Source organism: Pyrus communis, chromosome 11, assembly GCF_963583255.1.
Source record: "Pyrus communis chromosome 11, drPyrComm1.1, whole genome shotgun sequence".
Taxonomy (NCBI): domain Eukaryota; kingdom Viridiplantae; phylum Streptophyta; class Magnoliopsida; order Rosales; family Rosaceae; genus Pyrus; species Pyrus communis.
Genome location: NC_084813.1, coordinates 1,599,899 through 1,612,315, shown reverse-complemented (window position 1 = coordinate 1,612,315; position 12,417 = coordinate 1,599,899). Strand labels below are relative to the sequence as shown.

Below are 12,417 nucleotides of genomic sequence, written 5' to 3'. Positions count from 1 at the left end.
GGATGCAGAAAAGAGCCTTTGGGCTCTGGTTTGTGGCCGACAGCGGCCCTGACAATAGGCCCTCCCTGTCGGGCACTGAAGGCAAACGGCCCGCGTGAGGCGAGTGGGAGAGTGAACGGGTCGAGACTGGGCTAATTTTGGGCGAGTCCACGCGTTTGTGGGCTAAATCTTGGGGGGTATTCGGCCTTGGTTTGGCATTTGGCTTTTAGCCCAAAGATTGGGCTTGGGTTGGGTTGGGTTGTGTTTTTGGTGTGTGGGGGGGTGGGTGGTGGATTGTGAATAAGTGGGTAATTTGGTCTAAATGCGAAAGCAGGAGATCTCCCTGAAAACCCTCAAAACACCAACTTAAAGTCTCAAGCTCTTCTCCTCGCCTTCCCTTCCCCCTGAACAAACCATCAATGTCCGACCGAAGCTCCGCCGCTGGCGACAGCGATCCTAAGGACGACTCCATCGCCAAGACTGCCGGCTTAGTGGTGTTCTCCGGCATCGCTATGAGCATTCTCAAAGCTCTAAACCCTTTTAACAAAAGCGGAAATGAAGAAACTCCTCCACTCTCCGAGTCAACTCAGCCCATTCGGCCTCCATCGCAGCCGCCTCTCCCTTCCCAGCAACAGCAACCCATCACTGTCAAGGAACCACACCCTCCACCTCCGGTACCTGCAAGTTTTGATTAGACGATTTGGGGTCGCCCATTTCCTTGTTTGTTTCGACTTGTTTGTGAATTTTTGAATTTTTATTGTTATTTGAGTGATCAAATCATGTGTACATTTTAGAAAGAGAAAAAAAACCCTTTACTTATATTCTGATTTAGTTTTGGAGAAAATTTTCAGTGTATTTTATCGTTTTATCGGGCTGTGTTCGGCACACTGAAAAATCGACATTGATTTGATTTGTGGATGTTATTGCAGAAATCCATTACCAGCAAGGACCAAACTGTACAGGAGACGCCGAAGTCATCGCATAAAACGATAGAGATCGAGAAAGGAGACACTCTTTGGGGACTCTCTAGAGAACATGGGGTAAGCTTTTCAACTATTTTAACTGTCTTTGTATTGCACATGTGTTTACATTTTTCTTGGAGAATTGGCATCCATGAAGTAGTTCTTTTGGCGTCGAATTGCGGCCTGCTAAGTTTATGATTTTAAACCATATCCATATGCTTTGGGAGATATATGTTGAAGAGATGTTGAAAACACCTTTAACTTGCACATTGTGAATCTGTTTTTCGAACAATAATCATACAAACAAGACGCAACCCCTGGAAAAAGAAAACAGCTGTGAAATTTTCGACCGACTTTGAAACATGTACTTTGTATCTCGATGACTACGTGCCTGTAAAGTTCCTGCTCTTTTGTCCTTGAATGTTTGGGAAATTCTAGGCCATGTTTTGAAAACCTTGAAATTTGTCACTTGCAAAGAAGTGGCTCGTTCATGATTGAACTAAGCTTGATCCAACTAACCGGCTCAAAGGATTTGAATGTTACTTGGTTACTAGAGCAACATATAACATTTGATCAACGGATTGAATGTTGGTTACTAGAGCAACGTATAACACTTGAGTGCTTCCACTCGAGAAACGATTGAAGGTTAAGACAATCTGCGTATCTCGTTGCTCATTGCACAAGGCCTACTTCAATTGAATCGCAGCAGTATGACTTGTTACATTTATTTTGGTAATCTTGGTTTGCTTTTCAATTGATGTATACATTATCTTTTCGTGCACGTCTCATGTTAGGTATCCATTGATGCGATCAAAGAGGCGAACGGTCTTACAGGAGATACGATCTATGCTGGCAAGAAGCTTATCATTCCATGAACACATACGCTCCCTGTTGTCCTATAAACTGGTTTGGAGAAAAGTTAGGCAACCAAATGCAGTCGCTTTTGCCTCCCTTACATCCTTTGTAGTTTCAAGAAATGTTGGCAATCAAATGCAGTCGCTTTTGTCTGCCTTACATCCTTTGTTCCGTTTGTTTCATTACCTGAAGTTGAGAAGTAAATTTGTACTTGACTCTTTTAAATCGAACATATTTTCAAGCGGATCAATACGCAACTTGTTTCGACACAAACAAGAAATTTACAACAAGCGTGCAGCAAAGAAACTGAAATTCCAGGCAACTCAAGATCTAATGGTATATAGTAACTACAAAATTTTTAGAGGTAAATCCAGAAACGTATCATTCGAAAAACAAATTAACATAATCTGTTCCAAACCTTAACTCAAGCTTTGACAAAACTGAAATTTACGAGAGGCTGGTCATAGAGACTGGACAAACTAATTCGACAAAAGTTGGGGCCTAAGCTGTGAGCTGCTGTGACTTGTTAAGAATCACACCCTCATACTTGACCTGGAACCATTTCATGGCATCATCCTTTGTGACCCTGTGCCGGATCCCCACGCGAGACTTGCACCTGCGACGACGACCCACACGATAACCTGGACGCTCCAAAACAACGTAGAAATCCATTCCATAGATACCGGTAGAAGGATCGTACCTGAAAGAAAGATAATAAATAAACAATGCATTGAGTAAGAACATCAGATACATAAGACAGGAAAAGCAACAAAAGAGTCCAAACAACAATCAAATTGACGCAAAGTTTCTATAACCACCTCCAGGACGGAATACGAAACAAACTAAGAACTGCTCCCTAAGAGTCACTGTAAAATTATAGGGCAATCCTAACTAGCAAATACACTACTATGCATGCAAAACGCCTGTACATGGTAGACGGAAATTACATGTCATCTACAAAATTCAGCTATTACGGTCTCCTGCAAAATCATGAATCCATTTATTCTAGAAAATAAAGCAGCTTACTTGATTCCCAAATCAATGTGCTCCTGGATGCCAAATCCAAAACAACCAGTGTCACTAAAGTTCCTTCGTAGCAACTCATATTCCTTGACCTTCAATCCACTCTCCAAAAGTTGCATTGCCTTGTCGCCCCTCACGGTGACGTAACAGGCAATCTTCTCATTACGCCTGATACCAAAGGATCGGACAGTGTACCTTGCTATACATTGAAAATGAGAAAATCACACAAATACACGGTATAGAACAGATGAAAACATATACAACAAATACTCATAAACCAAATGAAAAATTACAATCCAATAAAAGGAAAATTCCAAAAATTCATACATTCACACCACCTAGTTCCACAAAGCAAAATACAGAAGAGGCTGGTCTATCAGCAAAAACCTTTTTTACTAGAAAATTTAACCAGAGTTAACAACGTCAATCCGTTAGACTCAACGTCAATCTGCTAGACTCCTTAACAACTAAGTCATTAGCCAAGACCTTAAACATATCTAACTAGAAGGGCTAAAAGCACGAAAACAGAACAAAGTCCACACTCAATTCAACTTTTGGGCTCTTGGAGCATTATAGACAAAATTCCTCAACCGTTGAAGCAATAAGAAGGTAAAATATAGGCAAATTGATGAAACACAAAGGAAAAGATCATAAGCAAAAACCGCCCCACGATACAGATAAAATCAGAAAACTTTTAATGCACTCAAACTCATAGTCAATTTACGATTCCGAAAACAAATAACAAAAGAAGTAGTCAACATAGTGAAACATAAACCCAAGATTTTGATTTCATTTCCAATGAGTACCCCCCAAATCCCAGAACCCATGAAAAAGCAAACTAATTTGTAGCAGCAGACAGATGAAATAATGGAAAAAAATGAATTACCAATAAAAATCCAAATAACAACAAAGCCCTTTCCCACTAAGTGAGGTCAGCTATATGAATTCTAAAACGCCATTGCGCTAGATTTTGTGTCACGTCTTCCGTAAGAGCCAAGTAATCTAAGTCACCAATAAAAATCCAAACGGGTAAAAAAATTTATTACCTTTGGAGAAAACGGGTGTTTGGCCACTGAGTTGCTCCAACACCTTCAAACAAAAAACAATTAAATCAAACAGAAAACATAAATTCCTCTACAGGCTCTACTATAAGATGGCATTACAGAATTTGTGTGAGATGGGTGGTGAGGATAGCAATGGGGAGTACCTTGGCGGCTCTCGTGAGTCTATCTCCGCTCTCACCGACGGAGATGTTGAGGACCAGCTTCTGGACCTTGATCTCCCTCATGGGGTTCGCCAACTTCTTCTCTTCAGCCTGCATTTCCCACACACCACAAAATCCAAATCACAACCATTACCAAACTTGATTAACCAACACCCAAATGCAGAAATTAAACATTGAAACCGAAGACAGAGAGAGAGAGACCATTCGGGATAGGTGGGTGGCAGCCGCAGGAGGTGTCTGGTATGAAGAGTGAGAGAGGGTCAAGAACCCAAATATGACGAGGTCCAGCTTATGCGGAGCTAGGGTTTTAGGAGACAGAATTACCCCTCTTAGACTTTCAAAATTACAGTTTTGCTTTTATGTTTTGGAAAGGGATTATCTCTGATCCTTTCCTTTTAATCCATAAAATCAGGAGATTCGTGTCGTTGAAATTTGATCAAACAGCTGAAAATAGGGATACACTTTAAAAGTTATAATAACTTCAACCATTGAATCAAATTTCAACAGCACGAATCCCTTGATTTGGTGGATTAGGAGGAAGGAATCCGAAGAGTATCCCTTCCTGGGGCTTTGGTTGCTTTGCACTGGCCCGCCCGTGGAGAATATTGTCACATGAATCACTCATTTGTACTTAGCATATTTGTCAATTTGCCTCTAAAATCTGTATGTGACGTAAATTTTCTTCTTGAATTTTAATTTTAGTTTATTACCGTTTAAATTTTTATAATTAGCATATTTCCTTTTAAAACTTTAATTCTCCTAATTACTTCCTGAACTTTTATAAATAGTCAATTTTTCTCATGACGCTAGATTTTAAAAATTTTCATCAAATTTATTGTCCATTTTGATCACGCATACAACACATGACAACTGTATAAGGCTAAAAGAATGAAAAATTGGATGTAAAATTTTAAATCTAAGGCAATGAAAAAAATTGATTATTCATAAAAGTTAAAAGAAGTAATGGGCTAAAATTAAAATTCTTAAAAAAAAAAATAACAGTTTTATATAAGTTCGGAGGATAACTCCACAAATATCTCTGTCTATTTCATGGGAGAATCTTTTATTTAATACGCCTATTGGGCCACGTAAGCAGTCAGTAAAAATAGAGTACTTACTGGTCAGTAGTTATGTTTTTATCTCTTTTAATGGAGAAGAAAAGCCCGCTAGAACTAGAAGCGTCTGGGTTGAACGAGAAAAGGCTTCAGTTTGAGGGAGCAAGGTTTAAGCGGCCATTACTACTTTTCTAGGGTTGCAGTTGCAACGAAAAGTACAGGAGTAGCAGAAGAAGAAGAAGAAGAAGGGGTTCGGAATGCAGCCCTACGGAATACAATCGATGCTGAAGGAGGGCCACAAGCATCTCTCCGGTTTGGACGAGGCGGTGCTGAAGAACATCGATGCCTGCAAGCAACTCTCCACCATCACCAGAACTTCTCTCGGTCCCAATGGTATGTCCTCTCTTACTCTACGCACTACAAATCACACTCCCTTTTGGTTGGTCAGATGCATACTTTTGCAAGTAGATTTTAAATTTTTTTTTTTTTTTGAATTATTTGTCTGCTTTTTCACTGATCAGGTATGAATAAGATGGTAATCAATCACTTGGACAAGCTATTTGTGACCAATGATGCTGCCACCATTGTCAATGAACTGGAGGTTCAGCATCCTGCTGCCAAGATATTGGTTTTGGCAGGCAGGGCTCAGCAGGAAGAAATCGGCGACGGCGCTAATCTCACCATTTCTTTTGCCGGGGAGCTCCTTCAAAACGCAGAGGAGCTTATCAGGATGGGCCTGCACCCGAGCGAGATCATTAGTGGATACAACAAAGCCATCAAAAAGGTTTGTCAACTCCGTTTTATGACTGAGTTTTTTTTTTTTTTTTTTTTTTTTTTTGTTTTCTTTCATCGAACTGAGATCATTGGAATTCTTGTGTTCTGAGTTTTGTTCCGTTTTTTGAATGTTTCAGACAATTGAAATCTTAGATGGACTGGTTGAGGAAGGTTCTGAGAACATGGATGTGCGCAACAAAGAACAAGTGGTTTGTAGAATGAAAGCTGCTATTGCCAGCAAGCAATTCGGGCAAGAAGATATCTTATCCTCGCTTGTTGCCGATGTAAGTATTTACTTTTATCCCCTTATGTGTTATTGCTTAGTTTCTACGTCAGCTACTAAGCTACTTTGAAGCCAAGGAAAGAAGAATAGTATATTACTGTTTGCTAGCAATTTCTAATATTGGATGATACAGGCATGTATACAAGTGTGCCCGAAGAACCCAGTAAACTTCAATGTGGATAACGTACGTGTTGCAAAGATTGTGGGAGGGGGTTTGCATAATTGTACAGTAGTTCGAGGTATGGTGTTGAAAACTGATGCTGTGGGGAGTATAAAGCGAATGGAGAAGGCCAAGGTTAGCAGTCTTTTATGTATATGTACTTTTGAACATTTTGCATAAAATGTACATGCTATACCCTTGAAATGATGTGTTTAGTTTCCACATGGTCTATTAAAAACTTTGAAAGATTACTCATTGCTAATTACTTTGAGTTGTCCTTTTAGCGCCATTTATGGAGTTTTCACTATTCTTTACCTTTGGACTTTGATATAAAGGCACAAATTATTGGTTTCTCTGGGAACTGTAGGGACATTATACTGAGAATCTCATATAAAATTTGAAGCAACTGGTAAATGATGGGCAGAGGTGCACTTTATTTGAACTTCCAGCATGGAATGCTGGGTGTAGGGAAGGGAAAATTCAATGATTGTAACAGGAAAGTTAGCATGATTATCATTTATCATACTTTTTCGCCCCCATTAAATGACATTAAGCTGGTTGATATTTGCCAATGTCAGATGTGTAAATTGATTTGCTTTTTGTTTGTCATAGACAGTTTAATTCCATGATATTTCAGAAAAAAATCACTGGAAATGGTAGGTTTGTTGAATGATTAAAATAAACCTTTGGTCTGTGTTGGTCTGATGATGTTTGATCATAGAAATACCAGTTAGAATAGGGTAGGTTTTGGTCTGTTTTGGACTTACAATGTCCCCTATTTGTCACACTTGAAACCTTTGGAAGCAGGAAAATAGTGACCTGGTTAGCTGCAATTCACATAATAATGTATTATTTTACTTTTTTTAACTGTGACGGCTTGTTTAGTTTAGTAAACTCTAAAGACATTGGAGAACAACTGAGAACCCAGTAAAGTCCAATGCTTTACACTCTCTATATATTTGACCATTTTATTTGTTGTTTTTGTTCTATGTAAGGGTAACTGATATTCAGACATATATATATATATATATATATATATATATTTTTTTTTTTTTCTTTTTGCTTTTTGGATAGTACATATACCTAATATGAGTGTGCTTGGGTCTTTCGTTTATAGTGTTAAATTATTAAACCAAAAAGGGTTTAGAGCTAAATTTGTTAGTTATATGTTTGTGTTTTGTGAATTGTTGATATGAATAATAGTAATTAAATTTATATAGTTTTGGTGCCATTTATTTTTTAAACTTTCTTCTGTTGTAGTTCATAATTCTTTATGATTGTTCATGCCTGTTCTTCGTTGTGTGATCCAGTTTTTATTAAAAAAATCCTTTGACTTTTTTATGTGCTCTAAATATATGCTTGCAAGGTTCAGGTATCTCAGCTTGTATATTCTATTTTACCTTTTCAGGTTGCTGTGTTTGCTGGTGGTGTTGATACCTCTGCAACTGAGACCAAGGGAACTGTCCTAATTCATACTGCTGACCAGGTAATTGACGAAGAGGAAGGTTCTCTTTGTGTTGAAGCGGATTAATGAGAGAAATCTTTTGTGTTGTAAATAGAAGTGCTTTATTAGTGAGAGAAGTCTTTTATGTTGATAAGTTGATATAAAGACACAATTTATTGGTTCCTGTGGGTGTTGCGAGGACAATATACTGAGCATCTCATATCCAATTTGTAGCGATATGTATATCTACATGTCATTGATGATTTGGTACAATTTCCCTGTGTCTAGAATTGTGTCATATATAATACATCTTAATAGTTCCTCTGACGGGGTCTCACATTGTGGGATTCCAACCCTTTTGAACTACGCTCTCTTTAGGTTTCTTTATCATCCTTTCCATGTAATGAGATAATTTGTTATTCTAGGGTGTAATGTTGGGTTTTAGGACTAGGGATTTAGAATTTAGCTCTGTGTTTGGGGCCTTGAAGTGTGGGCTTTGAATATTTTGCTGCATTGTTTGGACATTTCCACTTGAACTGTGAGATCCTGTTTAAGAAGCAGTCTCGTGTACGTGTATACTAATATACACATATAGTAGTTTGGGTTTTCATATTTAAATAGTGTTAGGTTGACATGGGTTCTTGAACTCTAATGACAAGACTAACCTCATGTACAAATACAATTAAGCCTCATGACTCTACTGAAATCTAGTGTGTATGCAGACTACTGTAAACTCATTGTCCCCTACAGATCCATGCAACTGCTTTTGATTATATTCCTTCTTTATTTTTAGTCTCAGGAAATTGAGACATGGTAAATATGTTTGAATCGGGTGATGCCTGAATTATTTGGTATTTGCATGATTAGTTTAACAGATTTTGTTTTAAATCGTTCTGACCTTGTCTTTCTCTCTTTGGTATTAGCAATATATAATATGTCTGTTTCTATAGTTTCCATGTATTACTGTTTTGCCTATATGTTTCCATTATTTGCAAAGTTTAGTTTAACGTGGTTGATATGTCATTAACTAGCAACTGTTTTCTTGGTCATCATGTAGCTAGAAAATTATGCAAAAACAGAAGAAGCTAAAATTGAGGAGCTCATCAAAGCAGTTGCAGATTCTGGTGCTAAAGTAATTGTCAGCGGAGCAGCAGTTGGAGAGATGGCACTACATTTTTGTGAGCGGTACAAGTAAGTGTTAACTTCTTGTTATTTTTAACTTTTTCGGACCTTGTAGCATTCATGCTACGTAAATGTTTTACTTAGAACTGCAGAATCAGATAAACACTTCAACATGTGTACTTTTAGATCTCTTTAGATATCCTTGCGCTCCTTTTGTGTTTTGACATTCTAGTTCTTGGTTCCAGGCTCATGGTGTTGAAAATCAGTTCAAAGTTTGAGTTGAGACGCTTTTGCTGTACAAGTGGTGCTGTTGCCATGGTAATTTTAGAAGAATTTGATATCTTATGAGAAAACCTGTTTTTGGTCATCTATCTTATGAGTACCTTATCGAATGCTTCTTAATACACTTTGTATTTTTGCAACAGTTGAAGCTCAGCCAGCCTAACCCAGATGATTTGGGATATGTTGACTCTGTCTCGGTCGAGGAAATTGCTGGTGTTAGGGTATGTTGAAAGTTGTTTCCATGAACATTGAGGCGAGGTTAAGACACGTTACTTTAAATAGAAGAAATATAAATAATTAAAAGAATTAATTACAAGTATAAACTTTGTTTCAAGGATGATGTCAATCCCAGAACAAATAACATTCACTTTGTCCTATAAAATACAGTCCCAAACTAACCTCAGTGTATCAATTGTATATAACTGTGCAAACAATCAATTGAGAAGGTTCAAACTCTCTCAGAAGAAAGCTGCTCAAGTATTCAAAGATAAACAAAAAGCATAGGAAAAGATACAGGTAGTTTGTGGCATTCTTGCTGTCAGTGCAGCATCGTTTGTACCTTGTGCCATCTCATTGTCATGGCAGAAGCATGTCTTGCTAAACCGTACAGCAGAGCCTGTTCTTCGGCCTTGCTCTGATTCACACCAAATGACTGAGATAACAACACTGGGCATAGAATTTGGTTTATAATTTTTTTTTTTTCTGGCCTCATTTGTTCTTCCTTATTTCTTTTTAACCCATTGATTTATCATGTAGGTCACTGTTGTGAAGAATGAAGAAGGGGGTAACTCTGTATCCACTGTGCTTCTACGAGGGAGTACTGACAGTATATTGGATGACCTCGAAAGAGCAGTTGATGATGGAGTGAACACGTACAAGGTAATTTACGAGAAACATTCAGATTCATATGTTCTTGTTGGGATGGTTTTGTTTTACCTCTGCATCATTACTAGTGTATGGTTCTCAGGAACCTTTAAGAAAATTGTTTAATCAGGTGTCCAAGCCATTGGAATCTTTCTATCATAATGCATTTCATTTTCAGGCAATGTGCAAGGATAGCCGTATTGTTCCTGGAGCTGCAGCTACTGAAATTGAGTTAGCTAGGAGACTAAAGGAATTCTCTTTTACAGAAACAGGGTAAATAGTCTCTGCCTTTTGTATTTTATTTATTTTTCAGTAATTTTTTATATGTAACATGCCTGTTGTTGGCCTCGAATGGGCATGAGTGAAATAACGTACTAAAACAATGGTTTTACAGATTGGATCAGTATGCTATTGCAAAATTTGCTGAAAGCTTTGAGATGGTACCTAAAACACTGGCTGAAAATGCTGGGCTTAATGCAATGGAGATCATATCTTCTCTATATGCTGAACATGCATCAGGAAATACCAAAGTTGGCCTTGACTTGGAGGGAGGCTGTTGCAAAGATGTGTCAACTCTTAATGTTTGGGACCTCCACATAACCAAGTAAGCTGTTAGATGTCTTGTAACAATCCATGCTTTTGTGTGAGAGTTCTCAATACGTTGTATGCTGTTACAGCTGTGATGTTTGACGCAATATTGTTCTGAAGATTAAGTTTTGTACATTAAATTTTGGTCTGAATTTGTTTGCAAAAGAAGTTTTAAGTTTTGTGGTCTAACAACTACATCTTTATGCTGAAATCCTTTATTCGCCACATGACCTAGTCATTGAGTTATAATGAAACGACAATGCAACATTTTTCATTTATTTGTTTTAAAGATACTTGTGGATGGTTCACATTAGTCAATATGAGCTACAGCTGCGTGAAAGGATTTGTAGTATTTTGGGACAAATGAGGTTTCATTTGGATAAGTGAGTGGTAACTTGAAAAGATCTTGAATTCATACATATTGGATATTTTCGTAATTGTAGACGGTTCTTTTTCCTTAATTTATGGGAATCAATGTGTTTTGGTTGGTCAGGAAAGTCTTATCATGTCTTATAGGTAACAATCTTCTTTGTTGGGATGTTTGTTTCAGGTTCTTTGCTCTCAAGTATGCTGCAGATGCTGCCTGCACTGTTCTACGAGTAGATCAGGTAATATATCTTATATTTGCCAATAAGTTTCTTAGTTTTGGAGTACCCAAACTTGGTATGCACTTCTTTTATATATCTCCGGTTGCATCTTTTGAGGCGAAAGTAGAAAAATGCTAATTAGTAGAAATTGGTCGAGGCACTATGGATTAGTTGTGTATTTATCTTTTTGTTTTATGAAATGTTTCTCTCATTTCATCTTTGAGCTACTTTCTAACTTAGTACACACGCATATATTCATGTGTACCCACTCAAAGCAAAGTTCCATTATAACCATAAAGAACCACAAATGTTAGTTTTTTTCTTTTCCACAACAGAAAAGAAGAAAGATAGTTTTGTGCACTGTTTTACCTTTTTAGTAAATTTGGCGTCAGTGCAGAAGGCTCGATAGGAAATAGGAATTCTATATGCTTGGCTGTCGGGTTTTCTGGTTACCTAAATGTGTGAGAGTAAATTTTCAGCTTCCAAATGTATTTTCTAATATAGCATCTGTTAGTGTTACCCATCTTATCACAGCTGAGTGTATAAGTTGGGGGTCGTTTTTTTTGGTTGATTGGCTCTTGATGATTACCTACTAATAGAAAATTAAACGATGACAACAGGATCACAAAGTGCATAAAAGCTATCTTGATGTCTAGTCCAGTGTCGAAAGTCGTTTATCTAATTTCACGACTGAGATGTTTCTAATATTCAATAAGAAGTGTTTATTGACAATGCCTTCGACTGTCTTGCAGATCATAATGGCAAAACCAGCAGGTGGCCCAAGTCGGAGAGATCAGCCTGCCGGGATGGACGAAGACTAATTTTCGTGCGACATTTTGTTTCATTAAGATATGAAAAGCACATTTTAGAAACAGTTTTGTTTAGAGGAAAAGAAACTTATCGCTGATCACGCCTTGTAAATGCCACTTTTATGTTACAGTAGACGCGTTGTTTTCCCGTTGTTGGGGTGTACGGATTTTGAATAGGAAAGATGATTTGGTGCTTGAGCCATGTTTAGTGAAAAGCTTGAATGAATTTTGTTTTCTGTTGTATTTAGCTCTTGATTCTTTTTCAAGCATTAGTGATGAATGCCACGAATATAGTCTGAGATTATACAATCTTTGTTGTAGATGCTGAATGTTTGTAATTCGAGTTGGGGATGGTGAGTCGACTTCAAGTCTTTCTCGGGAATTCTCAGTCGCTAGAGGGAATAA

At 37.7% G+C, this 12,417-nt stretch overlaps 3 protein-coding genes across 4 annotated transcripts; 2 read left to right on the top strand and 1 right to left on the bottom strand.

Annotated features, from left to right (window-relative positions):
• Positions 1–305: 305 nt before the first annotated feature.
• On the top strand, positions 306–2,003 carry LOC137708308 (uncharacterized). The gene is made up of 3 exons (XM_068447358.1): positions 306–653; positions 909–1,019; positions 1,736–2,003. The coding sequence occupies exons 1-3, from the start codon at positions 399–401 to the stop codon at positions 1,814–1,816; spliced, it is 447 nt and encodes a 148-aa protein (XP_068303459.1). The 5' UTR covers positions 306–398; the 3' UTR covers positions 1,817–2,003.
• Positions 2,004–2,127: 124 nt separating this feature from the next.
• LOC137708307 (large ribosomal subunit protein uL5-like) lies at positions 2,128–4,356 on the bottom strand. 2 transcript variants are annotated; one of them, XM_068447356.1, is made up of 5 exons: positions 4,246–4,356; positions 4,027–4,134; positions 3,866–3,908; positions 2,823–3,018; positions 2,128–2,496 (listed from the first exon to the last, which is right to left on the bottom strand). In XM_068447356.1, the coding sequence occupies exons 1-5, from the start codon at positions 4,246–4,248 to the stop codon at positions 2,298–2,300; spliced, it is 549 nt and encodes a 182-aa protein (XP_068303457.1). In that variant the 5' UTR covers positions 4,249–4,356; the 3' UTR covers positions 2,128–2,297. The 2 variants fall into 2 exon arrangements, with proteins under 2 accessions (XP_068303457.1, XP_068303456.1); XM_068447355.1 differs by lacking the exon at positions 4,246–4,356 and having other exon boundaries at positions 4,027–4,140.
• Positions 4,357–5,345: 989 nt separating this feature from the next.
• On the top strand, positions 5,346–12,232 carry LOC137708687 (T-complex protein 1 subunit theta-like). The gene is made up of 13 exons (XM_068447811.1): positions 5,346–5,492; positions 5,621–5,883; positions 6,011–6,157; positions 6,290–6,451; positions 7,725–7,802; positions 8,818–8,951; positions 9,128–9,200; positions 9,308–9,385; positions 9,921–10,043; positions 10,207–10,301; positions 10,423–10,632; positions 11,167–11,224; positions 11,956–12,232. The coding sequence occupies exons 1-13, from the start codon at positions 5,357–5,359 to the stop codon at positions 12,022–12,024; spliced, it is 1,626 nt and encodes a 541-aa protein (XP_068303912.1). The 5' UTR covers positions 5,346–5,356; the 3' UTR covers positions 12,025–12,232.
• The last annotated feature ends 185 nt before the right edge of the window (positions 12,233–12,417 follow it).

What these genes read in the sequence shown, in the direction of transcription:
- LOC137708308 (XM_068447358.1), top strand. Translation starts at nt 399, where the DNA reads ATGTCCGACCGAAGCTCCGCCGCTGGCGACAGCGATCCTAAGGACGAC. An exon ending in AACCACACCCTCCACCTCCG is followed by an intron (nt 654 to 908) that starts GTACCTGCAAGT and finishes ATGTTATTGCAG; the next exon opens with AAATCCATTACCAGCAAGGA. An exon ending in GACTCTCTAGAGAACATGGG is followed by an intron (nt 1,020 to 1,735) that starts GTAAGCTTTTCA and finishes GTCTCATGTTAG; the next exon opens with GTATCCATTGATGCGATCAA.
- LOC137708307 (XM_068447355.1), bottom strand. Translation starts at nt 4,140, where the DNA reads ATGCAGGCTGAAGAGAAGAAGTTGGCGAACCCCATGAGGGAGATCAAG. An exon ending in GACTCACGAGAGCCGCCAAG is followed by an intron (nt 3,909 to 4,026) that starts GTACTCCCCATT and finishes TTTTGTTTGAAG; the next exon opens with GTGTTGGAGCAACTCAGTGG. An exon ending in CACATTGATTTGGGAATCAA is followed by an intron (nt 2,497 to 2,822) that starts GTAAGCTGCTTT and finishes TCTTTCTTTCAG; the next exon opens with GTACGATCCTTCTACCGGTA.
- LOC137708687 (XM_068447811.1), top strand. Translation starts at nt 5,357, where the DNA reads ATGCAGCCCTACGGAATACAATCGATGCTGAAGGAGGGCCACAAGCAT. An exon ending in CAAGTGGTGCTGTTGCCATG is followed by an intron (nt 9,201 to 9,307) that starts GTAATTTTAGAA and finishes TTTTTGCAACAG; the next exon opens with TTGAAGCTCAGCCAGCCTAA. An exon ending in ATGGAGTGAACACGTACAAG is followed by an intron (nt 10,044 to 10,206) that starts GTAATTTACGAG and finishes TTTCATTTTCAG; the next exon opens with GCAATGTGCAAGGATAGCCG.